Source organism: Siphateles boraxobius, unplaced genomic scaffold (genome assembly GCF_051911475.1).
Source record: "Siphateles boraxobius isolate OS27281-9 unplaced genomic scaffold, OSU_SipBor_1 66, whole genome shotgun sequence".
In the NCBI taxonomy this organism is placed as follows: domain Eukaryota; kingdom Metazoa; phylum Chordata; class Actinopteri; order Cypriniformes; family Leuciscidae; genus Siphateles; species Siphateles boraxobius.
This window is the reverse complement of record NW_027509193.1, coordinates 19726984-19754805: the sequence shown is the minus strand read 5'-3', so window position 1 is coordinate 19754805 and position 27822 is coordinate 19726984. Positions and strand designations below refer to the sequence as shown.

Here is a 27822-nt window from a genome sequence, read left to right as displayed (position 1 = left end):
GCGGTCTCAATCTCCTCCCAAATAATGAGCCCGTTGTTCTCGCCATAAAGAAGATTCACACAGTGGAGGAGAGCTGAATTCCTGCCTGCCGTTCGTGTTGAACAGTTGGATTAAGTTTAATTGGTTTCGGGAAAAACGCAGACTTTCAGTTTATTTTAATTTTATTTATTCTCAAGCCACATAATTATTATTTGTTTACCAGGCGCTATTGATTCCAGCTATATACCCATTTCAAATATCATAAATTCGAATTTTGCTGCATATTAGCCTACTTTAAAAGAAGCCATACAAAGTTTAATATTCACAATATTTAAATAGGTTTTTTTATGAAAACATTTTCGAACATTATTTGTAACGTTATTTTCTGGTTTTCAAGGTTCATAGGCCTAATCACTATTAGAAAAATGGTATTTTTAGTAAAATAGTAATAACTAATTTACTGTTATCCACTATATTTGTAGAATATAGTTTTTATATAAAAACATGGTTATAAACATGATAATTGCTTCTAAAAACACCACGGTTACCTTTAAATATCTGCCACTATTTACCCACAGCTACCAATTTGTAAGACCACAAAATGCTTCATCAAATAATTTATTTTTCTAAAGAATAAAAAACAGTTGGCTATTAATTATATCAGTATCAGTGGTTTAAAATCTCTTAAAGATTTATAGATACCAGGTATTGTTCCTTGCGCATTTAACCCTCTTTATCACACACCCACACACACACACATATATATATATATATATATATATATATATATATATATAAATAACATACACATAGTGTATATAGGGATCAACTTTCACCTAAAAGCCAGACAGGTGCTGCATGTGCAATAGGTAATTCTATACTGTCTAATCAATAATTAAACATAATGTTGCTTGACTTCACATACTTTTTTCTTCAAAGTGCTTTAGGCATTTGAAAATGAAAGGGAGTCTGGTATAAATATTAAACCACCTCACAGAACATATATGATCTGAAGTACCACACTGATGCACTAAAATGTTGACTTGAAATAAAGAACATTCAAAAACAATGACATGAATATTACTATTCATTTATTTAAAAAAATAACAGACTCAATACCATCTTAGACCTTTCCCTCTTGGAGAGAGTATTTCTAAATGACATTTAAGGTTAGCTGTGAAAAACATCTGGGATGAAGGGACAGTCTCACTCTCCTCATTTTTTAGAGAACTTGGCCTGCTTGTGTTTAGGAGGTGCCCATTTCAAACAATGTGTGTCCACTGTAAAAACACAAAATGTAAAATGTTTAATGGTTTAAACTCGTAAATGCACATCACATACGTAAAGCTAGCATAAGAAGCACATTTGCGCATTTTTCAGATTACCTGTTATTGGGGGTTTCTTGTACTGGGCACTTTTGAGATGTTCCTCTACAAGTTTGGGTGTGACACAGATGACATGCTGACCTTTCCAGTACTTGACCATGTTTAGAGACTGTAATGTGCTGATGATGTCACTCTGAGTGATACTTGTCATCTGACTATGGGTACAGACAGTATGCATTAGTTAGTGCTCTTTATCAAAGCATTAGCAGACAATTTATCTTGCAGCCTTTTCCTTTTTTTAAATGTTTGTCTGAATTGTACAGGTAAACAAATATGCATATATGACCCTAATGCATTTTTTTTTTCATGCAGGTTTGTACTTGTATTTGGGACTGGACGTGTACCTGAGGTCTTTGATGGACAGAGTCCCTCTGAAGTCTCGCAGAATCTCTAATAGTACCCATGACCAGTAACTTCTATAACTCAACTTCCCCAAGTCTGACAGAGGTTTCTCTGGAGACCCCACTGTACTCTCCAGCTTAGATAGCTCATAACCTGAGAAGAATTATGAACAATTATTCATCTATAAAAGTGCTTATGTCAGAGGCGAACAATTGGTGAACGGTGAATCAGGGGTGAAACTTACTAAATGCAATTAGAAATTTTCCATATCCTCTTCGCTGGTATGGGGGAAGAGTGAGAATACAAGCAACATTGTTCCCGTCTGGAGACTCTTTCTCCTGCTCATGAAAAACATACATCGGTCAAGCGTGTTAAATAAGATACAAATAAACAGCTACACTGCATAAATACAACTGACATACAATGTCAAAAACAAACAGTAGAAACACTTTACCTTAGAGAAGTAACCCACAATATGTGCTCCCTGTTTGTTGACTTCAGTGAGGATGTAGAAGATGAACGGCTCCACGTCAAAGTAAAGTGTTTTATGATCCAAAAACAGCTTTGCCAGGAGACACAGATTCTGACAGTAGATCTACAGCAAGAAGGACAGTGATAAAGACAAAAACTGCAACTGCACATGGACATGCACAAATTCACATGCACGTGTATTAGCAATGTAATAAATCAGTTTAGGTTTACATAGTCTTCTCCAGGTTTGAAATCTATTCATCATGAAATTATTTGTTTCTCTGTTTCGTGTTAAATGTAAGTGGTAGGCGTCATTCATTTGGCTCACCTTATGGTCCTTCCCATCAACTTCATATACTGAGATATTGTTTCTGCGATAAATCTCTTTGCCTGGAGGCTGACGCCACTGACACTGTGACTGAAACGAGAGCCATTGATAAACAAAGGAGCGGGAAAACAAAAGAAAGCATAAACTTAATAAGAATGTAAACCTTAACCTGTGAAGCTAGAAATGCTCTAAAAGACAACATACACAACAAAAATCATTTTAAACTAGCTGACCAACACTGACTAAAAACTAATGCTTGTGCAATAGAGTGCTACAGTAATGAGCCCTAAAAAGTAAGTTAGCATTTTTGCACTTCTGGTTTCATTGACTCCTTGTCAAGGTGTTTTTGAATGGGTTTTTGGTTAAATGTATTAATGTGTTTTATGTAATGTTATGAAATGTTTTATGTGTTATTTATGTGTTATCTGTGGATAACAGAAGCTCAAGATATGTTATCTTTATATTATTCATACGACACAAATAACTTTAGAAATACTCCTCCATTCATTATTTGAAAAAAACGTCTCCGGTTACTTTCGTAACCTCGGTTCCCTGAAAGGCAAGGAACGAGACATTACGGATGTCGTATATGGGAACTCCTCTCATCCTTCACTTCTGCTGAAATCTTATAGGCTAACGCCAGCAGAGCTGGCCAATTGACGCAAAATATGCAAATACTGACACCTCGTAGCAGTAATAAGCAAGTGCAGCGTCAATTCCTGTTCAGAATCGAACAAAAACGCTAAAACAATAGCGAACACGGCGGCGAGCGTAATGTCTCGTTCCTTGCCTTTCAGGGAACCGAGGTTACGAAAGTAACCGGAGACGTTCCCTATCAAGGCTACGGAACTTCGACATTACGGATGTCGTATATGGGAACTGTGTAGAATCCCGCCGTGGCAGCCAAACAACCACTGACAACAGACCCAATACGAAGACCGCCCCCCCCAGTATTCAAGCATCTGATAGGCCGAGATTGACCAATAGCGAACCTCTAACCTCTGATAGGCCCAAAGGGACCAATCACAAGCTCACAATACACTGCCAGCATTTGCATATCCCGAGCAGTATAACCGGGGGAATTTGCACTGTCGAAAAACAGGGCAATAACCACAGTAAGAGAAGGCCAACGCATAGCGGTGACAACAGTACAAACACACAATATAGCACACAGAACAACTCATAAGCAAAGCGCAGAGCAGCTTTATACAATGCTGTGTGTGAAATCAACTCACCGAAAGCACTCGAGACGCTACAGAGGGCAAATCCAACTTGTAAAACCTAGCAAACGTGTTCTGAGAAGACCAGCCAGCCGCAAGACATAAATCCTGAATAGACATACCCTTAGTCCAAGCCCACGAGGAGGCAATCGCTCTAGTCGAATGGGCCTTGACGTTAAGGGGGCATTCTTGCCCCAGACAATCATAAGCCAAAACAATAGCATCCACAATCCAGTGAGCAAGCCTCTGTTTAGAGACCCCCCGTCCCTTGTTGCACCCACCAAAGCACACAAACAGCTGGTCCGATTGTCGAAAAACGGCAGAGCGAGAAATGTATTCTCTGAGCGCTCTGACTGGGCAAACAGCACTCTGAGCAACCGAATCCTGAGAGGTTGGTGGCTCAGTGGACAAGGCAGGGAGAGAAACAATCTGCGCTCTGAATGGGGTGTTGAGCGACTTAGGAACGTAACCCGGCCTCGGTCTGAGAATTACATTACAGTTTCCCGGTCCAAAGCGAATACAATCTTCACTTACAGAGAAAGCCTGTAAATCCCCAACCCGCTTACTGAAGCGAGAGCGAGAAGCAGTGCTGTTTTGATTGATAGCTCTTTAATGGCAACCGAAGCTAAGGGCTCGAAAGGCGGTCGCGACAAAGCTTCTAAGACCAACGTTAAATCCCACGGCGGCACCGAAGGCGGCCGTGCAGGGCATAATCTCTTAGCTCCCTTGAGGAACCGAGTCACCGACGCATGTCTACCGATAGACTGTCCGTCAATAGGGGGGTGAAACGCGGCAACAGCGGCCACATATACCTTCAGAGTGGATGGTAGGCTCCCTTCATCCATCCTGTACTGAAGGAAGCGTAGAATATCCGACACAGAGCTGTTCGCTGGGTCTATACCGACATCCTTACACCATTTTGAGAATACACCCCACTTCAGAGCATACAGGCGCCTGGTGGACGGGGCTCGCGCCGCCGCGATGGTATTCAAAACTCGCGAGTGCAGCGCGTCCCCCCCGCTCAGCGACCCTGCAGCGGCCACACATGGAGGCTCCACAGCCCGGGGTTGGGATGCCAGATCGTTCCGCTCGCCTGAGACAGAAGGTCCATCCTGAGCGGAATCTCCCATGGCTGTCCTGCCAGTAACTCTACCAAATCCGCGAACCAGGGCTGATTCGGCCAGTTCGGGGCTACCAGAGTCACCGCCGCCTTCTCCCTGATTTTGCACAACACCATGGGCAAAATTTTCACCGGGGGAAAAGCATAGAGACGGACTCTCGGCCATCGCGCAGTCAGCGCGTCCACCTCCCGGGGGGAACGAGACAGTGAGAAGAACATCTTACAATGCGCGTTCTCGCTCGTCGCAAAGAGGTCGACCTCCGCTCTGCCGAAACGATTCCATATCAGCTGAACCGTCCCGGGGTGAATCCACTCCGCTTGGGGAATCCCGCTTCTCGAGAGCATATCCGCCTAGCGATCCAGAACGCCGGGGATGTGAGCCGCTCTCAGCGAGAGGAAAATTTTTTGGCGATTTATGTACGAGACCACGGAAGTGTTGTCGGTCCGAATCAACACATGCTGTTGCTCCAGCCGAGACCGGAAGGCTTTTAGAGCTAGAGAGACCGCTTCTAGTTCCAGACGATTTATGTGCCACTCCATCTGCTTCCCTGACCACCGACCCGAGGCGGGCTTTCCCAAGCAGACGGCTCCCCATCCGGTGGACGAAGCGTCCGTCAGGACCTCCACGAGCCGCGTCACTATGCCCATAGAGACCCCTGAGCTGAAGAGATCTGGGTTCCTCAACGGGTGACCATAATGCGCTTGTGGCCAGAATACCACTCGCTCGGGAGGACTCGCGTTTTCAGCCAGTGTTGCAGCGGTCTCAAATGCAGCAGCCCCAGATGACACACCGAAGAAGCCGCTGCCATCCGTCCCAGTAGCCTCTGAAACTCTTTCAGTGGGACAAGCCTGCCAGGTCTGAAGAGACCGTGAGAAGAACTCAGAGCCTCCGCTCGCTCGGGGGAGAGGCGCGCTCTCATTCTCACCGAATCCAAGCACACTCCCAGGAATGTTGTAGTCTGGCTCGGTGTGAGGACACTTTTCTGGGCGTTCACCCTCAAACCGAGCATCTCCAAGTGTCGAAGGAGGGCTTCCACATGGCTGACCAGCATTTCTCTCGACTGCGCGAGAACCAGCCAGTCGTCCAGATAGTTCAAGACGCGCATCCCGCTCGATCTGAGGGGTGAAAGTGCCGCGTCCACGCATTTCGAAAATGTTCGGGGAGCTAGGTCTAGTCCAAACGGGAGCACCGTATATTGGTACACTGAATTCTCGAACGCAAACCTCAGGAATCGCCTGTGACGTTTTACTATCTGGATATGAAAGTAAGCGTCCTTTAAATCCACTGAAGCGAACCAATCCCCGGGGCGAATTTGCGCCAGGATTTGCTTCAGAGTAGTCATCCTGAAAGCGCGCTTGTGAAGCGTTCTGTTGACGGGTCTTAGATCCAGAATGGGGCGGAGACCCCCTCCCTTCTTCGGCACAACGAAGTAGCGGCTGTAGAATCCGCTCTCCCTTTCCCTCGGGGGAACCGGTTCTATAGCCTTCTTTTCGAGCAAGTTGCACACTTCTTGCCTCAGCATATGAGCGTTTTGGGACAAAGTTAATGACTGAATTACGCCGTGGAAGCGGGGTGGTCTGCGTTTGAACTGAAGTGTGTACCCGTGCCGAATTATATTCAACACCCACGGCGAAATGCCCGGAATAGCTTCCCACGCTGCCTGAAAGCGACTGAGCGTGCGCTGATCTAAACCTGCGGTCATCGCTGCTATGCGAGGGCTGGGAATATTTATTGACCGTGACTCTGCGCTGCTCGAAGGCAGGGCGGGTAACACAGTGTGTGGTGCAAGAGGAGAAAAAAGCTCTGTTTGTGAAGTAGTGATCTGCTTTATTTTTGAACAATTGACAACATTCACAAAACAACTGCACGCGTCGCTCGCGGAACACTGAGGGACCAAGTGCATTAGAGCGCGCTGCTTGGACGCGGGGCCGATCTGGCGCTCTCTTCTCCTCTTGCCCGAGCGGTCAGGACGACTGCTTGGGCTTGCAGGGGGCGCGGTGGGCTTTCTGCGCGGGCTCCTCTGCGTCCTCTTGCTACCCGCTCCCTGCCACTGGCCGTTACGGCCTCTACGAGCATCCAGTCCCGGGCGGGGCGCTGTCTGTCTTCTAGCCGCGGTCTGAGGTTGGCGGCCCGAGGCGGAAGACGAGTGGGAGCGAGGCTGCGGCTGCGGAGGCGCCCTCCGATGAATCACGTGGCTCATAGCCTTTGCCTTCTTCTGCGTCTCGGAGTAACGCTCGGTGACTTTCTCCACGGCGTCTCCGAACAGGCCTGCAGGGGAGATCGGTGCGTTCAGCAGCGTCTTCCTATCGGCCTCCTGGACGTCCGACAGGGTGAGCCACAGATGTCTGTGGAGGACCACCAGGAACCCCATCGAACGTCCAATCGCCTGGGCCGAACGCTTCGTGGCCAGGAGCGCGAGGTCCGTGGCCGAACGGAGATCTCGGATGGCGTCAGCGTCAATAGAGGCGGCGTCATCCAGAGACTTGAGCTGCTTAGCCTGCAGCACTTGGAGAATGGCCATGGCATGCAATGCGGAAACCGCCTCCCCCGCGGCACCGTAGGCCTTGTTAGCCTGGTGGGCCGTAAATCTGCAGGCTCGGGACGGCAGGCTGCGGTCCGAGCCCAGGGCGGGAGCCGACGGGCAGAGGTGCGTGGCGACGGTCTCCTCGACGGGGGGGATGCGGAGGTAGCCGTGGTCCCCCGCCTCGTCCACGGGGGCAAACATGGCCAGGGTGGAAGTGAGAGTGCGCGCCGATTGCGGGGCCACCCACGACTTCACCACGTGCTCATGCACGTCCGGAAAAAACGGTGTTCCTCTTTTCGAAGCGGCCTGACGGCGGCTCGATTGGAGGAACCACGTATCCAGCTTGCTCTTAGAAGGTTTATCGGGAGCCTTCCACGAGAGGTCCAGTTCCTCGACGGCCTTCGAGAGGATACGGAAGAGCTCGTCCTGCAGGTCCGCCGGGGTCTCTTGCTCCGCGGCCGCCCGCGGTGCGGCCTGCTCCGCACCCCAGTCGTTCTCGGAGGCAGACAGAGACGTGGAGTCGTCTTCCTCACTCGCCCCGAAGGAAACGAAGTCAGCGACCTCGCGAGGGGGCTGGAAGTAGGGGTCGGGAAAGCTCACCGGGGGACGAACCTCGACTCCACGGTTGGGGGGGGCTACCAGCGGCTCAATGGCGGCGGTAGACCCGATCCCCGCTGCTGCGCGAGCCTCTTCCCTCCTGGCTTTGAGAGTTCGAAGAGGCATGTCCGCGCAAAGGTCGCAGGACCCTTCGTCCCTGAGGGCTGACTCAGCATGGGCCAGCCCCATACACGCGATGCAGAACAGGTGCGTGTCGGGGGGCACGATGGGGCCCGAACACAGGTTGCAGATAGTTGCCATCGGATGCAGGAGACAGTGCAAGTATCTCGGCGCAACTTCAACGACGGCAAAATAATTAGTTGTTAGTGGAGTATCAGCTTTCTAGCACACGATTTGAGCGTGAAGAGAGAGATTCTGAACAGGAATTGACGCTGCACTTGCTTATTACTGCTATGAGGTGTCAGTATTTGCATATTCTGCGTCAATTGGCCAGCTCTGCTGGCGTTAGCCTATAAGATTTCAGCAGAAGTGAAGGATGAGAGGAGTTCCCATATACGACATCCGTAATGTCGAAGTTCCGTAGCCTTGATAGGGAACGGTTGCTAGCAAGTGCCTAAATGGGACGACAGAGGTTGTCGGGGACATGAAACGTCATCACACCAAAAATTCATCTAAACACTAGATCTATTTCATAGCCTCGCTGTTTTTATAATCACACTCTTGCAAATTATCTTAACTCAAACTTTCAGATTTTACATAAACATTAAAAGATTTGTTAGAAATTTAGAGATTGGTGTAGTCTATTTATAGCCTAAAGGCCCCAATTTACTCATCGCGAAGTTCTTTTTCGTTCTTTGCTTAGTGGTAAAACGAAGTTCGGAATAAGTGAGCAGCAAGATACTGTTAGTGAACATCTGATGCCGCCCACACCGACGATAGTGACGGTTAGCGCTGCACGCTTTACTCTCAATGACAAAATAAACAACAAAATAGAGAAAACAGCAAGCATTTTTTTAATAAAGCATAAGAAAAGCATCTGATCATAGCATGATGCCAAATGAACCAGAAAAGACTTCCTCTGTGCACAGCTACCTATTATGTAATCGCGGCGTACCAATGGTAGTAAAAAGGTGTTTACCAGTCGTAGCAAACTTTTCTGGAAAGCAGTTTTTTAACTACCAAAACGAACTACAAAAGATCCTCGTTCTGGACAAATTTGTTCGTAATAAGGTCACATTAGTTCATTCTTCGATTTCGCTTCAAATATATCAGGGCCTTAACCTTTTCTTTTTACTTCTGGTGCTTTTATTTACTCTAAAAAAAAACAAAAAACATTTGTGTTAATTTGTGAAGATTGTCTTTACATGAAACAATCATAAACTTTTGTTAGTCACAGAGCTTATTTTATGCAAAAATCCAAAAGCCAATGGAAAAATCTATGCCAACACATAGGGGAACCGTGTGATCCTAACCTCTGAGTTGGCTTGCAAAAATAAATCTCATGCCTTCAGCACTCTCTTTCAAGCATTTAAATTCATTAGCCAAGATGTATAGCACCCCCTATGGTACAATGTAAATCAACAATAAAACCATTGTATGGACTGACCAGGTGGTATCTGAAAGTCTTCTCATACTTCATATACTTCAGGCAGTATTCACAGATCCAAAGTTTGGGCTGTTTTCCATAGTCCTCAGGGAATGGAGAAAAGTACCATGCATCAATTTCAAAGTTCCCAATCTGTATCTTGTCCACATATTTTACTTTTGTGATCTGAAAATGAAAGTGACACTTTGATTAAAATGAAAAAACAGATGGACAATTTATTCAAAGCTATATTGATGGAAAACAACATTAAAGTAGATTATTTATCAATGAGTATTATGTTGCCTCTTCTTACAGCCTCATGCTCTTTCTCCAGGGCAGCCGTAGTAGGGTCCATCTCTGCATAAGTCTGGAGAAAAACATTACGGGGTCAAATAAGTAATAGTTAAGTTGCTACTAGACTGATATGGACTTGTTCAGACTTTTAAATGGTTCATATGTGAATGCAATTAAAACTAAGCTGAACATGGCTCAGTCATATAATAAATTACTGTTTAAGTTGGAAAACACCAATTAAATTAAGTACTGTGACATTTGCAGAAAGGTGATAACAGGTACCTTCTGAACGTGGTTGATCTCGTCATGTTTACGCTTCTGATTTCGGGTGATCTTCCTCTCCGGCTGGTCCACAAGCTCACCCCCGCCACCTTCCTCCACACTTTTTCTCACTGCGTCTTTCACTGTCTTTGTCAGGGCTAAACGAGCCTTTCCAACCCACTCATCTAAACGTCTGTTGACTGTAAATGATAAAAGAGAGCATGTGCTCAGTGAATCTATTAGAACTAAAAACCTGTAAAGCATCTGTGTATGATCAGCCACGAATGGGATTTGAATGCAATTCCACTCACATCCAACATAGTGGACATAAAACTCTTCTCTGCCCTCCTGCTCATTCAGCCTGGACTGAATAACCTCTGCTGAATCTGAAAGAAAGTACTAAATAAATAAACCAACAAACAGCATATGCATGCTTATATTACGCATTTCTCAATCAGCATGTTTTTATATACATATCAAAAAGATATACGTGATAATACAGTAACGGAGAATGGAACTATAAAATGGCAAATTATGTGTTTCTGAAATATAATTCTAAAGGAGAATTTTAGCTTACGCCATGTTTTGTCCGCGCGCTGACACAGATAAGTCTCCCCGATTTCCACCGACACCTCTTGCTCTCTGCCGCCGCAGTGCGACATTCCATCCCCGGAGTGGGGAGTACTCGAGCCCGTGGCTTCTCGTTCTCGATCCGCGGCCTCCGCCTCATCCTCTTCCCCGCCGCTGCCGTTTGATGAACATGTTGCTCGTGTTCCCATATCTAAGCTTCCTCGGTCGGTTCCAGCGTGGCCAGCGTCTATTTCAACGTCCATTCGCTCTTCTGAACCGCAGTTATCGTATGAATTGTTCATATTTGGGTGACGATTGCTGGACATTGACATTGCTACGCCAGACATCTTTGTCCATTTGAAAACATTGCGCACCGCGCTGACTCGAGCATGCGCAGTGCACTTTTTCAGTCCTGCTTTGTGTAAACAATGTACCACTGTTTTGTATCACTATTGAAAGTATTATGACCATTAAATACCAACACATGGTGGGACACATCAAATAAATAGTTTTCTCTACTTTTACATGAGAACTGTACAGGCTTGTTCTGGTTCAGTGCTTTGATTGAGAGTTAGTCTTTGCAGACGTTTAGAATGAATATAATAAATATAAAATTGTATCACAACATGCGACAGAAAGAACAAACTTTTTTTACATTCCCATTTTGTGGATTGTTGACAATCACAATTGCTTTAGTAATAGTAAACTTCACTGAACTTTTTGAGTGTTTTGACTCCTTTCTAACTGCAATGTCAATTCCATTTTCACTAACAACATTGACTTACCCAAAAGAGAAAGGAAAAACATGGGTCAGTTCACTGCTTGTGGAGAATTTTATTATAGACACGGACATGATGATAGTACAGCTGGTGAAACAGGGAGGTATGCTTGTTCCTCTGCCTGTACCTCCCCTCTCCAATTGTCAGAGCACTCCCTCTTTCCTAAATTCTTTTTCCACTCTTTGAAGCAAACCCCTCCCACCACCTCTATGAGCTTCACCCCCTCTGTGATGATGCCCAGCCCCTCCCTCTCTGGCTCTATGTCCACCTCCACGGTGACCGACACTCCCAGAATTATCCCAGTAACCGGGTCCCTTAAAGTTCCTCTCCTGCCAGTGTCCATGATGTCGCCCGGAGCCACGACTACCACGCTTCCATCCTCTACCCACATGTTCCCTTTCTGGGTTTCCATCCTGCAAGATTTTCTGATGCATATCTTTTGAAATAGAAACATCTTGTTTACCCACATCTTTTCCACAGTTAGATTTTGAAGTAACCTTGTCTTGAGAAATATATTTTTCTTCTTCATTGATCAAAGGCTTCCTGAGCTGTGCTATATTATCACTGAGTTCAAATGCCTGTCCTTGTGCTGTGCTTTCTACCTGTGATGAAGTGTTTTGCGGGTCTGAGTTGACATAATTAATCTTATCAAAAGACTGCCTGAGCCTGCTTAACTGTTCCACCCCAGGTGAAAGCATAGCATGACGTCCTGATCCACCTCTTCTACCGCCTCTTCCTCTATGACCTCTCTTGAAGTCACTTTGTTGCCTTCTCTCATGAGTGCACAGACGCTGTGATTGGCCTATAGTGTGATGACTTTGAGAGGCTTGGGTTGCGCCAATGGAATCTGGGGATGAGGAAGGGAGTGACTGACAAGATTCGGCACCAGAGGCATCCGTACCAGGGGAGTCTTGAGCCTGAGGAAAAAAAAACATCCCTCATTCATTCAGATACTGACATTGAAAACTCAAAGTCCTAAATTGTCACTCCTCTTCAGGGTGAAATATATATATATATAGTTTTTTTTAAGTGTGTATTTTATATATATATATATATATATACACACACACACACACACACACACTTTTAATAAAAAATGTATAATTTCTATTATAAATAAATACATAACATTTACTAAATAATATATAAAAGCATGTATACACTTTTTTAAAGGGGTGGTATAATGCCCCATTTTATAATATGTAAATAAATTGTCTGAGTGTATGTGTGAAGTTTTAGCTCAAAATACCCCAAAGATAATTTTTTGTTAAAATAGTCATGTTAAGCATGTTAAAATAGTCCCTTTTTGAGGGTCAGTAAAAACGCATCGTTTTGTGTGTGTCCCTTTAAATGCAAATGAGTTGCTGCTCCTGGCATAGAGGGCATACCTGTGTGTGTGTGTGTGTGTGTGTGTGTGTGTGTGTGTGTGTGTGTGTGTGTGTGTGTGTGAGAGAGGGAGAGAGTTAGCAGCTCCGATTACCTCACACAGACAAGCACCAAAATGTCAGAAACTTTTCTATGGTTAGTTGATGAACTGATGTTGCATATTTGGAGTTAACTATCTTCAAGTCTTTTATTAGCATATTCTGTAATGATAATCTATAAATCACTCGTGTGGGAACCGTTGTAAGATGCCTACAGAGTGACATGCCATTGCATTTGTGTTACGTACTGTACTGCATGTAAAAAGATGGATGCGAGAGCTCAAGCAGACTCCCAAATGTGCTCTACTACAACAACTCTCCTCTTCTCAACATGGACTGCGTGTTCCCTAATGATGTCTCTAACCCGGGAGGAACGTTGTGTAGTCCCTACCAGCCGTTTGTTGTAGTCCTTAAAAAACGATTTCTTTAAAAGCAAATATCTTCCTTTGCTTGAACTTTGAGCGTTGTAACTTTGCAGATGTTGTTTATGCTAAAACAGAAACATTACACACTAACTAAAGTTAAAAAAGTGAAATCATAATCAACCACCCATTTAATATCATATTATTTTATTATAAATTATTTTTATTATTATATATTGTTTTATTTTTAATGCAGTTCTGACTCCCAAAACTTTGCATTGTGTATGCGGCCGAACATGTCAATTCAGAATGTTCCATCCAGGATTTACCTCATTAATGTGAATTAGGAACCTATTAGACTCTTCTTCTGGGTCAATAACTCCACCCTTTTCCTTCTGCCGTTCCAGAATCTTCTGGAGCGCTGCCCATTTCGTTCTAAATTCCCCACCGATGACCACATCCTCCTGCTGTGAGTGAAGCAATAATAAACACAATGTTCATGTGTATCCACAGCATGTGACCAGTGAGCATACATTAGGGTGTTGAGCTTTCAAACTAGACATCCTGGCATAGTCAGCTACAACAAGAGGGACTGCACATGGGACAATGATGCACTGTTTAAAAAAAATCTACTGCTTGGCACTGAACACAAGAGTGACTTTGTCCACTTGACATTTCTAACAATGATAAACGTCATGCCCAGGCCAGTTTAGCTTGACCCAACTGCTAAAACCATGTCCACAGAGAATGATACACTGTGCCTGTATGTCTTACCTGAGTGAAAATTGGAGCAGGGGAGGAAAGAAGGGCATCCAAATCGTAGGTCACAGGCTCTCGACACACAGGGCAAACAACAGCCAACTCCTGTTAATGAAAGTATCTCATTCATATCAAAAATGCCTTTTGTTTACAGCATACCTCACTGCACATTTATGTTTTGCAATTAGCTATTCAAAGAAATGCTGAAGCAGATTATATAATAATTACATAATACACAAAATCTTTAACTGGGATGTATTAGAGCAAAATGCTACATATTTACCATTGTAATATGTAGCATTTTGCTCTAAGGCAAAACAGTACAGAAACTATATTAAAGTATCCACCATAATTTTCAGTGAAGAGTGGGCAAATAAGTGGGCCATTTGTAATTTTAATGTGTCTTGCTTCCAGTTATTTTTAGCTGCACAAAACAGCTCGCTATGCTGTTTGATATTGCAAACTGGTATTTCTTACCATATTATTTTAATGTAGAGTCTTAATTATAAACTCTGGTTTGTAGCGCAAACAGATTTATAGTTTACTGCACTTTGATATATTCTTCTCGTTATTTCTCTATAGCGGCTAATAAATTGGAAGTCTTGCACAATCACAGAAAACACCTTACTTCTGTGTTAAAAAACAAGGTGGATACAAGATAAGGAGACTGGAAGTACCCTCTGCTATGATGAACAGCCCCACCTCTTTTTCCGTCTGGTCTCTAGTTTTATCCTCCTCCAGCTCTCTCTCACGGTCCTGCAGCTCCATCTCAGAGTGAGCGATGTAGCGGCCAAGACAGTGCGAGTGGAAATAGTGATAGCAGCTGGTCTTAGTGAACACTTCGCCTTCCTAAGGTTAGGACAAAACAGAGGAAGAGGAACAAGTTCAATTTTACAAACAGGCCACACCGCACATTATGTGCATATTTTTATGGTACTCTGACAATTATAAGACCCCACCTTAAAGCCGTACAGACAGATGACACAGTTTCCATGGGGAATATTGCTCTCAGTCAGTATCTCTTTAGCTCTCTGTGAGTATAAAATAGAGAAATTGTTTGAGACAAACACAAGATAAAAGGAATATACACTACCGTTTGAGGTTGAAGCATTTAAAAAAAAAAAGATATTTTATTGGAAAAATGTCTCTTATTTTAAAATGCCATTTATTCCTGTGATGGCAAAGCTGAATTTTCAGCATCATTACTTTAGTCTTCAGTGTCACAAGATCCTTCAGAAATTATTCGAATGTGCTGTTTTGCTGCACAAGAAACATTTATTATTATTATTATTATTATCAAAGTTGAAAACATTTGAGCTGCTCAATATTGTTGTGGAATCAGTGATAAAATAAAAATTAAAATCAGGATTCTTCGATGAAAAGAAAGTTCAAAATAACAGCATTTATTTGAAATAGATTTGTGTAACATTAATAATGTCTTGTTACTGTTACTTTTGATCAAATTAATGCAGCTGACATGCAGCTGAATAAGTATAAATTCCTTAAAAAAAAAACGTATTGACCCCAAACATTTGAAGGTTAGTGTAGTTATGGACCGAATAGGGAATCAAACCTCTATGAGCTGATACAGTACAGGTGTCCCCATACATGACTCTGCCTCCTTCTGTAAACTGCTCTGTAAACTGACAAAAGAGCAGCATGTTAAACACTTGAAAGAGTAAGAAGTTAAACAGGACATTCTGAAGTTTAAACATAACAATATCTAATAATAATCAATCACCTGAGCAATTTATCATCCGAGAGTCCACGTGGATTGTGAATAGAGATGCAAGGGGATGAATATGGATACTGAAAATGAATGAAAAAAATACACCAGCAGAAAGTTGCTATAAAGGAGTGTCGAGTAAATACAAAACATGTTAGATCCATTACCTTAGTCAAATATTATAGCAATTTAACCAACAAACCTGAGAGTTCAGATCCATTGTCAGTGTAAGACGGACAAACTGAGAGAGACAGTCCTCCGCAGTGGAGGGATAGAGTACCAAACTGACTGTCCACCCTCTAATTGAGACAAATGTGACATCTTTATTTCTGTTCAGGTTAATAACAGTTAACTATTATTATCTCAGGAAATTTATGAAAAACTAAAAGAGCAATAAATGATAAAACATTTACCCCTCATCTCTCGGCGTAACACTGAGCTCATCCAAGTAGATGGACTGCAGCACTTCAATTTCAGACAGGACACTGAGGAGTCAAACAGACGTGAATTTCGAGTAGAACTGCTTTAATGTAACATTAACATGAGTAACTTATGACGCATCAAATAACCAGAGACGCTGGGTCAAAGGCACACAGTAAAACACTTAGCCATTTGTTTACTTAGGTAACGTTACGGACATTTAAAAAGTCCGAACAACTTAACTATGCATTTACTTATTTACTGTTATTCTCGGACAAAATGATTTATGTAGTTTTCTGTATAAATTAGATTGTATCATTAAATTGTTGTTATCACATATCACGGTATACTGAGTACATGTACTTAGTCACATATGAGAGCTCTCTTGTACCGTTAACAAGTATGCACTGCAATTCTTTCAAATAAGGTATTTAGTTACTATGTCAATCAACTCTGGATTTATATAGTAATTAATACACGTTTTTGTCAGTATTTTCCATCAACATAATACTCACTCGCTCTCGGCAGCCATGTTGGCGGTGACGTCACCACTCCACGACATCAGTCAGCTGACACAGAGCCGACAAGCAGATGGGAATTTCAAGGATGCAGGAGTTTATGATTCAGATCCCCTTTTCTCGAAACTATTATTTCTGTATCTCATGCAATCTGGAATTATGTAAGAATTTAAATTGGAAAAAGATTTGGTCCTTGCAACAAAAATACTTTCTGACTAATAAGGTAAACGTCTTTCAAAATAATAAATATATATTTTTCCCCGTCAAACATTTCATGACTAAATATAAAGCTGATATTGATACATGATGCTCAAGTTCACACAGAAACGATGGTCATGTCTTTATTCTGAACAACTTTGGGAAAATATTGACACATTTATTAAAGGTAATATCCAGCAAGATATAACCACAACTTCATTATTTTTGGATATTTTGATTCTTACCCTACTAAAAATGATGCTTGCTTTGTTATTAATTTTAATTTATCTTCTTTGTCAATTTTATATCCATAAATGGAAGTTTACCAACAAGAAACAGTTTTTCTGTTTTTTGAAAGTTTAAAATTTATCTTAATACGATTACATCTTCGGTTAATAAGCAAGTAGAACATCTTCAATTCGTACAATGTAACTGATGTACAAATCTTACCCTCATGTTCTTTATATTTTTTATTTTAACTTTGTTTTTTTAGATTTCAGCTCTTTAACTCGTCTCATTTGTATTCTGATGACATTTAACATATTAATACATTTTGTATGTAAATAACATTTAAAAAAATGAGTTTATGATTCAACAAACATGATTCAGAGGTCAAATAAAATAACTTAAAGAAATGGTGCTTCCACCATTTAATAGGTTTAATCCAGGAAAAACACCTGAATTTTTTAACAAGTTGAACAGAGTTGTATTGAAAGAAGAAAGTGAGCATTCCGTTAAAATAATGTTTTATTGCTTATTTATTATTTGCATACATTAATGACATATACCAGGTAAATTTTAATCCAACACGAAACATCTCTCACAAATAATAGTGGAACACATTAGACAGTTTGTGTATAGCGTTTTTCCTGGACCAGGCTTTTGATACCAGTGTAAAAACATGCCAGTCAATTCCCCTTTTGTAAAAAGCACAAAAAAAATAAAATAAAAAACTGATAAACGTGTAAACAAACGCTGATGTTCGGCACATAATAGTGATTTTATTCCTCTTGGCTTTATCTAAGCGCAGTGTTAACATAAAAAAAGTCACATTTCTGATCTGTTAAGTTGACGCAAAGGAACAAAGTTGCAAAGGTGTTTGATTTGTACTTCTTTCCATATCTTTCCGAACACCTCTGCTCTAACAGCATTTCTTCCCTTTCTTCCTCCGCTCTCTATCCCGGTGGGAATTAATATGGACAGTGTCCTTTTCTCTCTCTCTCTCTCTTTCTGCTCGACTCTGGCTCTGTTTCTTGGCCCGAAGGACCATGTGGGTGAAAGCCATGAACATCTGCAAACAGAAAAGAATATAAGGCATGCATATTATACATTTTAATTTAACACATCAAAGTGGACAGAAAGACAAAATGTATTTTCTTAATAAGTTGAAAACTTTAAGCATTCTATTCAAGCTTAAATAAAATGTTGATGATTTTTTTCATGAATTTGAGCTTAAATGAACAAACTTAAATATTGAGGATTTTAAAGTCCCCCTGTAGTCAATAAATGTATCCATTAAAACATCTTTGATCACAAAAATTACATTTAAACATTTTATTTATTTATCAATTTACCTCTACGCTCCTCCTTCATTTAGTATACGTGGACCCATAAATATGCTAAATTAGCCTTGCCTCCACTCACTCAAAGGAGCTCAGAGATTCACTTGGTCAACTTTACTGTAGTAAACGCTGCACAATGGCAAGTGGAAATACTGGATTCATTCAGCCATATATGTTTGAACCAGGAACTGATTCAGAAGAAGTGGAAGAGTGAATTATACAGGCTCGTCGATGTATCAGAATGGTAATGCGTTTTATGTATCGCTCTCTACAACGCCGTTACACTGAACACATAACGGTAATTAATATGATTAGGTTACTTCGTTATCAAACAGCGATTTCTGAGAAACACTGTTGAAATTTAAAAATCAACCCAAACAAACACACCCCTCCCTTCATTGCTCCGTCTCCAAAATGCCCAAAAGTGGATGTGACTCTTTATCATAGCAGAAGCAAAGTAAAATAAAGCTTGGCGAAAAATAAAGCAAAGATGACAAACAAACGACAAGGAAGAACAAAGAAATAACATACAGTGCGCACAAGTTATACAAGCAAGAGTTCGTTATGGTGCATTCAAGTCATCTCGTATAGATCGTAATTATGAGTTGAATGAATTGAATTGAATGAACTGGAACGCCACCACAATGTCGTAAATACCAGCGGGGAGCTCGGGATTTTCTTTAAGCCCCGATCTGTACGAGTTGGGGGCGTGTCAGTGAAACATGGCGGAATCAATGGATGCAACGTCTGTAGTTGACGGTACATTTTAATTGAATTTCAAAGTTTACTCGTCCAAGAAACTGTCATTTATCATGATCATCATTAATCCTGTTAAAAGCAGCAAGTTAATGAATTACAACCAAAAATGATAAGAGTTTACAATTTACATTGGCTTCATAAGTTAATTAAAAACACGATGTGCATTCTTTGTTCTTCATTTTCTATAAGCAGAGTTAACAAACCTTGCTGTATGTTTGTGTACCTTCATTAAAAGAAGGTACACCGCCATCTTGCTCCAAAGAAACTGACTTGAACGCACCTCACGTCGTAAACACGATTGCCCACCTCGTACGTACGAACTTCCCAAAAGGACTTGAACGCACCATTAGTCACCAGAGGCACACACTCAAATCCATAGCCACTTTGCCATCATCGGGCCGAACGGTTCTTAGAATGGTAAGGAAAGGTTCCAGTTGCGTTTCTACTTAAGCCTAGCACGGCACGATTACAAACCGTTCTCAGCCCGGAATTCCCATTCCAATAGAACCCATGAAGTGATGTCACAACTCAGAATTGATCACTTGTCTGTTGCCTTGCTGCCAGTTTCTCTGTAGCTGGCTAAGTGCAGATCTTTGATGCTCTTCACCGAGCGCTTACACAGGTATGCACAGGAGCGTTGTAAAGCAGCGATCCCTTTTATCCGCTGATAGAAGAATTCGCTAATAGATGCCTGTTTTCAAATGCTCCCGTGTGTATCTATGTAAGCACTCGGTGAAGAGCATCAAAGATGTGTGTTTACTACATGCTTGTCCCATTAATGGTATAAAAGTCGAAGTGCGTCCAGTTTTGAACTTAAACATGGCTGGGGCATCTATTATTTTACAGACACTGCTTTCCGCCATCCTGTTAAAAAACTCATTTTCTTAGGCTAGTTAACTTATGTTCACATTTCACATTCACATGTTCATGTGTTGAGCGCTACCCCGAGGAGCCATGAAGTAGCCACTGTATGCTGGGATCAGGGAAATCCATTTAGAGGGCCTTATTCTATTAATTAAAAATCGATATTTGGCGCCAGTGTATTGATTCTCATATTGCATGGAGAAGGACAAAGTCATATTGCCCTATCATTATTTTGTCCCACCCCTAATAACAATACAATTTAAAGAAATATCTGATTATTCTCCATAACATGGTCGCTCTCTCATATCATCTGTAATCGTATATGTTGTCAAGGCAACAACTGACGCTTTTGTATTACATTCCAAATAACGGCCATCCATAACCGTACCGGCTGGCCCGGATCAGTACGGAATGGAACAGTTGCGCAATAAGAACTGTTTGGCCGGACGGTGGAAAAGCAGCTATTGTTACTCATGTATGGAGCAGGATCAACGTAACCTCTGCATCTAATTTCAGGCCTTCCCGCTTAGGACTCTCTCCAGTGCTGGAAAGCTTTTCTAATGTTACCGCGGGTCCTAAAGCTGATCATAACCCTTTCCTATCCAGTGATATTCCTCTTTTGTAATGTCTCTCAGTTATCTCTCTTTCTACATTGTTTTTTTCAAATCTCCCTCTTGCTCAATCTCTCGCTCGCTCCTCCCCCATCATGAGCTTTTACGCCCCCTGCTGCTGATTGGCTACCAGCGTGTTGTGCTGCTCAGTCCGATCCACTTTCAACAGTGTTTCTCAGAAATCACTTACTGCACCTTTAAATTAACTTAAATTCCAAATTTTGTGAATACAGATCACAGCAAAACAAACCTCACCTCTTCTACGTTGATATTCTCTTTAGCGCTCGTCTCAAACAACCTCACACCAACTGACTCTCCAAAGCGCAGAGCATCTTGGCTGTCCACAAGCCTTTTAGAGGGATCATCATTTTTGTTTCCCACTGTTAGTGATCATAGTGAAAAGGAATATTAAACGTTGGCCTACAACAAATTTGGAATATATAACCAAAACATTTCATATCACAATACATAACAGGGAAGTAAATTATGTTAATAAAACATAAAGTTGTGTGTTTAAACTAACCTAATATTTTGCAGACGTTGTCACAGTTCTGTGAGATTTCATTTAACCACCTTTTCACGTTGACAAATGATTCAAAGTTTGTAACATCGTAAACAATGATGACACCATGAGTGTTTCTGTAATACCTAGAGGAATACAGCAAACATGTAAGGGGGAGACAGAGAGAGATCATAAGAATGGTCAAACAGATCAAAACTTTAGGTTTGACTACAGCGAGGCTTACGTCGAGGTGATGGTTCTGAACCTTTCCTGCCCTGCGGTGTCCCAGATCTGGAGTTTAACTCTTTCTCCGTCAATCTCTACTGTGCGGATCTTGAAGTCAACTCCAATAGTGGTTATGTAACTTCCTGTGAGGAGCACAAGATCAATATTTCATAACATTTCAACTCCTTAAACACTGTCAAGCAAGCATACACTCTCACTTTGTCTTGGACATGAGAACACATTGAATCAGATCATATATTTACAGACCCTTTGCCTCATTTTCTGTCTCTCTCACAGTTACACATTCTGTGCCAAGCAGACTTACCAGAGAATGAGTTGTCTGCGAATCGTAGGAGCAAACTGCTTTTCCCTACATCTGCAACAGAGTCAAAGTAGCATCTGTTAAATGTTCATCCGTAATACCTCAGTGCATTTAGATTTTGAATTAAACATGACAGTATTTTCTATAATAAAACAAGATTATAGCAATAAATAGATATTTATATTAACGGTTTAAAAAATTAATATATGAGAATAAAATGGCCCCACAATAAATAAAAATAAGTGTAATGGCATAGCGTGAATACAACACTAACAAAAATGTCTCAAATCGTCCATCTGCACCGTACAACTTAACCCTCCTTTAGGAGCCTATTGATATCTTTACGGAGACAAATGCTACTTAGCTAAACAGTTACAGCATGTCAGTGGCCACAACAGACTAGATGAGGCAGCTGTGGTAAATACCACAGAAAAAAAATTACAAACATGTTGAACTCTTGACTTGAAAATGCATTACTGAGAGTAAATAATCAAGATTACACATTTGAAAACAAACAATGAATTCAATGAAAGTGGATGCATAAACAGGCTTGTTAAAGTCAGCATTAAACAAAAATTTACAAATGTTTTTATTATTAACAATTCATCCAAGTATGTTTCATTTCAATGTTTTTTTTAACCTCGTAATGTTTAATTAAAATTCACTTTTTGTGAAGACCCCCTCAAAATCCTATATACAACTGATGAATTGAACCAAGTCCCTGCCTTAATTATTATTTTTTTAATCTGAAACACTCAGATGTACATCACAATACGGAAGAAAATATCTGCTGTTACTTCAAAAAAGATTATAATCCTGTATTTTGTTCATAAATGGGGATATTAAATGCCTGTAGAAAGGTTTATAGTAAATTCACATAAGCCAGCTATGCATCCGTGATGCATAACTTATTTATGTGCATTTAATATGAAAGTAAAGGACAACTACTCAAGCAATGTAGCTAAAACTTTCACAGATCATTTCGTCACAGTACGCATACCACACAAGTGCATAGTATGCATACTCATGAACTGTTCAAATGACTAAATTCATGTAGGGATGAGGACTGATGTTACTCACACAGTTACTTAAATTGTGAAATTGCACAACAACATTCTCAAGCATTCTTAGTAATGGACGGGGTGCTACAGAAATAGTTGGGCTTAAGCCTTAAACACTTATTTTTTGCCAAATATTAGTAATTCTCTCTGTCTGATTGGGTTCTCCATTAAAGAGCCAGATAAAAAAAGCTGGAACAAAAAAATAATTTGTTAGAAAATGTATAAAAACACAAAAGTACTGACTGGAGTCACCAATGATGAGCAGCTTGAAGAGGTGATGGTAGTCTTTTCCCGCCATTCTTCTGTTCAAAATGTGTCCTCATGAAACAAGTTTAACAGCTTTCAGCACCTTTATATCACTTTCCCTGTGTCTTAAAATGCCAGGAGGTTTAGAGTTTTGGGTGAAATACTGCAAGCATCATGTGATCGTCTTTCCAGTTTTCCTCAGAATTCAAGTGTGAAATGATGCATCAGTTTGATTTCAGTGCATTCCCATTTATGAATTAGTAATTCTGCATTGTCCGTGCAATATTCTTAGTTCATTTTAAAACACTTTAAATTTCAAGTAATATTTCCATTGCTTAAAATCTATGTGAAATGTACTTTTCGTCGCCTCGCCTTCAAGTGCAAACACATTACCACATTGTTGTGGTTAAGTATCAAATGACTCAGGTTACAAAGTGAGCAGTTCTTTAATCGCTGATGGTGCTCATGATGCCGAGTTATGAGTGCGTCAGGGACCAAATTATCCAGAAAAAAAAGGGCGATTTGTTTGGGATCAAAGTTGTTTTGTTTCCAGATCTTGATTTCCCAGATATGTAGATGGCATCTCGGTCACAACAATTCCATTCCGCCTGTTTAGCCAATGCATGCAGGGGCTGGTAGCTTCCCTTGCCTTCAAAGATCACAGTTACTCAAAGACTGTAGGAATGCAGATTCAAGCCGGAAGTGAGAGAAGTCCTAGTCGGTCCCCTTCAAGCCCTAATCCTAGAAAAAAGGAAGAAAGAGACAGGTATTACTTATGGATCTTGTTCAAATTATTTAGACATGCACCCCTTTTGCCCAGAACAGCAGCTGTGGCACTAAATTTAGCTTCTCCCACTCTGACAGACAAATGACACCCTCGAAACCACATGAACCAGCTTTACTAGGGTTTATGGATGGAAATCAGGAGATATGTACACACACACACACACACCTTTCCCCTTACAATTGAAACCAAAACAGTGGACATACCGATTAAAAGCCCACATAAAACTTTTACTGCTGAGTCAAGACAAAGCTAGAGACTCAGTAAACTGCCAAAATGTTCCATGAAAACAGGAAGGGACGTGTTTTCCCTGAGCTGCCGTTGCGATGAGGGCACAGGCTTCTCATTACAACACATTGTTTGTCTTAAATGAAAGCAGTATGATAAACAGTAATGTCCTTCAGGCAAATGTGATCATTTTAACACAAAAAATCTAGAAGAGAAGTGAAACTGACACACCTAAGCCTAGGTCCGCTTATCAGACAAAAAGAGAAAATCATTTTGGTGCCACTACCAAAACGTCTAACGTTAAATCCCTAACGTTAAATGCAAACAAATCAAAATTAAAAGTGAAACTATTCGGTGCTCTGAAACTAACGTTACAACTGGAATAAAAAGTAAAATAATGGGGAAATTACAAGATGGATACTGTTCGTTTCTATACGGTATTCATAAACTGACTGTCCTTCTTAGATAAGCGACCTTGCGTCTGTATTACATGAAAATCTCGCGCAGTAAGTTAATCCTTAGAAACTCAGAATCATGGATCGATCAAACAATAACGTTACACACCTGTAAAAACATGCCGTCATACCAAACCTCAAGTAGAACTCTCGCCATAATCTGCTTCTTAAATTCCGTCTCCGTTAACCACTCGGTCAAACTTGTTAACATCAAATCAGCAACTCGTCGGCTGTAATTTACTCAGTTGTTTTGAAATGCAGCTAGGCTAGCTACTTAACTAGCCTCATATGCTCTAAGATAATAAGATCAAACTCAAAGCTAAAGAAAAGCTCACCGAAAACACTTTAACTCACATATTCCAAGCACGCTGGGGAAAACACGGAAGACATGACACAAGTTCCTGCTAGAGCGGTCGGCTAGTGTTGAGTTAGTCCTGCAGGGAGCACCGGGATCCGGGAACCCAGTGTTAGGGGAAGTTCGGACAGTGTCCCAGCGGCCGCAGAGATCAGATCCGCCCATCTGAGGGCGCCGCACCTGAATGTTGAGTCACTCTCATCCTCATCATGTGCCCGAGTTGCTCTGTCTCCTCCCTGTCTTTTCCTCATACCACTCCTGTTGCTGCTGCTGAGATTGACATCGCTATTCTGTTGCAACAAACAAACTGATGACATTCCAGCCACACATTTTAACTGAGTCAAAATCAAGCTTGCCAACAGAAAAAAAACATTTTTGCCCATTGTACGTCTATTCTAATTTAATGCTCTCTGGGTAGACAGGCCTCTGGGACGTGACGTATAAGGATCATCAAATGTTTAAAAGAGCACTAGCAAGTTTTCGCCATTATAAAAAAGTGTAACAAAGAAATTAATAATTCTTTTGAGAAATATGTTTAAAATGATTTGCACATACATGAAATTAACCCCCCTGCTGTAGCCAAGCCGTTTTATTTTGCACGAAGAACACGTTTTGAACACGTAACCACTTAGCAGGTGAATCAGAAAAGAAACAGAAAAAAACAAGCTATACAGAACTGTGAAAAGTGAGAAGAACTATGCTTTAAAAAATAATGTCATAAATACATTTTATTTGCCAAAAAATTATATTAACTAAATCAAATTAATATTTGGTTTGACCCATTGCGTTCAAACAGCTTTTACATTTACATGTATTCCTTTAGCAGACCCTTTTATCCAAAGTGACTCACAAATGTGAACAATAGAAGCAGTTGAACTGACAACAACAAAATGCAAGTGCTATGAACCTTTTTTTTTTTTAAGATAATAGATTAAGCCTAGAATAGAAGATAAAGTGTTATTATTAATAGATCAGGTGTTGCCGAAAAAGATGCGTCTTCAGTCGTTTCCTGTGCCTCTTTGAGATGGCGTTCACTAGAGTTTCTGGATGTCACGTATAAGTCTGAAGTAATGAGTTTAGGTAAAAGGGAGCAGAGCCAGTGGTTGTTCTGTAGGCAAAAGTCAGTGACTTGAATTTGATGCGAGCAGCAACTGGCAACCAGTGCAGTTTTGTGAGGAGAGGAGTGACGTGCGCTCTCTTCGGCTCGTTAAAGACCACTCTAGCTGCGGCATTCTGGATCAGTTGCAGAGGTTTGATAGTGCATGCTGGAAGACTTGCCAGGAGAGCATTACAATAGTCCAGTCTGGAAAAAACAAGTACTTGGACAAGGAGTTGCGTAGCATGCTCTGACAGGAAGGGCCTGATCCTTTTAATGTTGTAGCAAATCTGCAGGACCAGGCATTTCTAGCAATGTGGTCTGTAAAGTTCAATTGATCATCAATCACAGCTCCAAGGTTCCTGGCTGACCTTGATCGAGTTATGAATGACGAACCTAGCTGAAAGGTGAAGTTGTGGTGTAGTGTTGGGTTGTCCGGGACCACAAGCAGCATGTCTTCGCAAGTTTTAGTTGAAGGTGGTGGTCCTTCATCCAGCCAGAAATGCCTGTCAGGCAGGCTGAGATCATCAGGCTGGAATGAGAGGTAGAGTTGTGTGTCATCAGCGTAGCAGTGATAGGAAAAGCCATGTTTCTGAATCACAGATCCTAGTGATGTCATGTAGATGGAGAAGAGAAGTGGTCCAAGGACTGAGCCCTGAGGCACCCAAGTAGCTAGATGTAGTAGTACCCCAGTAGCACCTCACCCCTCCACAACACCCTAAAGGACCTACCTGAGAGGTAAGACTTGAACCTTTGGAGTGCGGTTCCCAAGATGCCCTTCGTCTCTGTCAATTGACAGAAGGATCTGGTGGTTAACTGTGTCAAAGGCAGCAGACAGATCCAGCAGGATGAGAACTGAGGATTTGGAAGCTGCTCTTGCCATGCTCAGAGCTTCAATTACTGAGAGCAGGGCAGTCTCAGTTGAGTGTCCACTTTTTAAACCGGACTGGTTGTTGTCCAAGAGGTTGTTCTGTGTAAGAAAGGAAGAGATCTGATTTAAAAAAACTCATTCAAGTGTTTTCACAACAAATGGAAGAAGGGATACTGGTCTGTAATTTTCCAGAAGTGCTGGATTTAGAGTGGGTTTCTTAAGCAGTGGGGTTACCTGAGCCAGCTTAAATGCTGTTGGAAAAGTACCAGTGTGAAGAGAGGTGTTGATGATGTGCGTGAGTGCCATTTCAACTGAGGAAGAAATGGCTTGAAGTAGATTAGTGGGAATAGGATCAAGCTGACAGGTAGTTGGGCGATTGGAAAGGAGGACTTTGGAGACTTCTGCCTCTGAAAGCAGAGAGAAGGAGGTTAGAATTTGTGTTAGCCGGTTAAGATGTGCGTGTCAGTTTGTGGTTTGGTAAATTGACCGCTGATGGTGGTCATTTTATTTATGAAGAATGTGGTAAAATCATCCGCTGTTAGAGTTGATGGAGGAAGAGGAGGAGGGTTGATAAGAGAGGAGAAGGTTTTGAAAAGCATGCAAGAGTCAGAAGAATTGTTAATTTTGTTATGATAGTACGTAATTTTAGGAGTCGAGATATCAGCAGAGAAGGAAGAGAGGAGGTATTGATAAAGACCAATGTCAGTAGGATCTTTCGATTTGCGGCACTTCCTCTCCGCAGCCCTGAGTTTAGAACAATGTTCGCGGAGAACATCAGATAACCAGGGGGCAGAGGGTGTGGCGCGGGCTGGCCTGGAGGAAAGGGGGCAGTTGTCCAAGCAGGATGTTAAAGTGGAGAAAAGAGTATCAGTTGCACTGTTCGTATCTTGTGTTGGGAGCTTTTGTCCTAGAACACTTGCACATAGGTTTTCAGGTAGCTTTGCAGGCAGGTTTCTTCAAGCATCTCTGAGCTGTTGCAGCAGTTCTTCTGGATTTAAGTCCGTTTCAGTTTTTTCTGTTTCTTCATGTAATCACAGACACACAGCACCGGCTGCTT

At 41.7% G+C, this 27822-nt stretch overlaps 4 protein-coding genes across 6 annotated transcripts; all 4 read right to left on the bottom strand.

Moving 5' to 3' along the window:
* Positions 1 to 1053: 1053 nt before the first annotated feature.
* Positions 1054 to 11453, bottom strand: kat8 (K(lysine) acetyltransferase 8). Its single transcript, XM_077212833.1, has 11 exons — positions 10646 to 11453; positions 10380 to 10454; positions 10090 to 10268; positions 9827 to 9880; positions 9535 to 9699; positions 2506 to 2595; positions 2161 to 2301; positions 1951 to 2044; positions 1709 to 1859; positions 1365 to 1519; positions 1054 to 1259 (listed from the first exon to the last, which is right to left on the bottom strand). Exons 1-11 carry the CDS (start codon positions 10983 to 10985, stop codon positions 1195 to 1197), a joined length of 1509 nt encoding a protein of 502 aa, XP_077068948.1. The 5' UTR covers positions 10986 to 11453; the 3' UTR covers positions 1054 to 1194.
* On the bottom strand, positions 11453 to 16682 carry rnf25 (ring finger protein 25). The gene is made up of 10 exons (XM_077212831.1): positions 16624 to 16682; positions 16102 to 16173; positions 15891 to 15987; positions 15704 to 15771; positions 15536 to 15605; positions 14922 to 14993; positions 14665 to 14811; positions 13978 to 14067; positions 13533 to 13670; positions 11453 to 12334 (listed from the first exon to the last, which is right to left on the bottom strand). Exons 1-10 carry the CDS (start codon positions 16668 to 16670, stop codon positions 11561 to 11563), a joined length of 1575 nt encoding a protein of 524 aa, XP_077068946.1. The 5' UTR covers positions 16671 to 16682; the 3' UTR covers positions 11453 to 11560.
* Positions 16683 to 17553: 871 nt separating this feature from the next.
* Positions 17554 to 26426, bottom strand: LOC143721922 (ras-related protein Rab-35). Of its 3 annotated transcripts, none has more exons than XM_077212856.1 (7): positions 24798 to 26426; positions 22974 to 23717; positions 21673 to 21723; positions 21367 to 21490; positions 21144 to 21268; positions 20876 to 21000; positions 17554 to 18115 (listed from the first exon to the last, which is right to left on the bottom strand). In XM_077212856.1, the coding sequence occupies exons 2-7, from the start codon at positions 23026 to 23028 to the stop codon at positions 17966 to 17968; spliced, it is 630 nt and encodes a 209-aa protein (XP_077068971.1). In that variant the 5' UTR covers positions 23029 to 23717; positions 24798 to 26426; the 3' UTR covers positions 17554 to 17965. The 3 variants fall into 3 exon arrangements, with proteins under 3 accessions (XP_077068971.1, XP_077068972.1, XP_077068973.1); XM_077212857.1 differs by having other exon boundaries at positions 24779 to 25090; XM_077212858.1 differs by having other exon boundaries at positions 24553 to 24804.
* Positions 25373 to 27166, bottom strand: LOC143721925 (uncharacterized). The gene is made up of 3 exons (XM_077212860.1): positions 27000 to 27166; positions 26626 to 26864; positions 25373 to 26426 (listed from the first exon to the last, which is right to left on the bottom strand). Exons 1-3 carry the CDS (start codon positions 27069 to 27071, stop codon positions 26291 to 26293), a joined length of 447 nt encoding a protein of 148 aa, XP_077068975.1. The 5' UTR covers positions 27072 to 27166; the 3' UTR covers positions 25373 to 26290.
* Between the last annotated feature and the right edge of the window lie 656 nt (positions 27167 to 27822).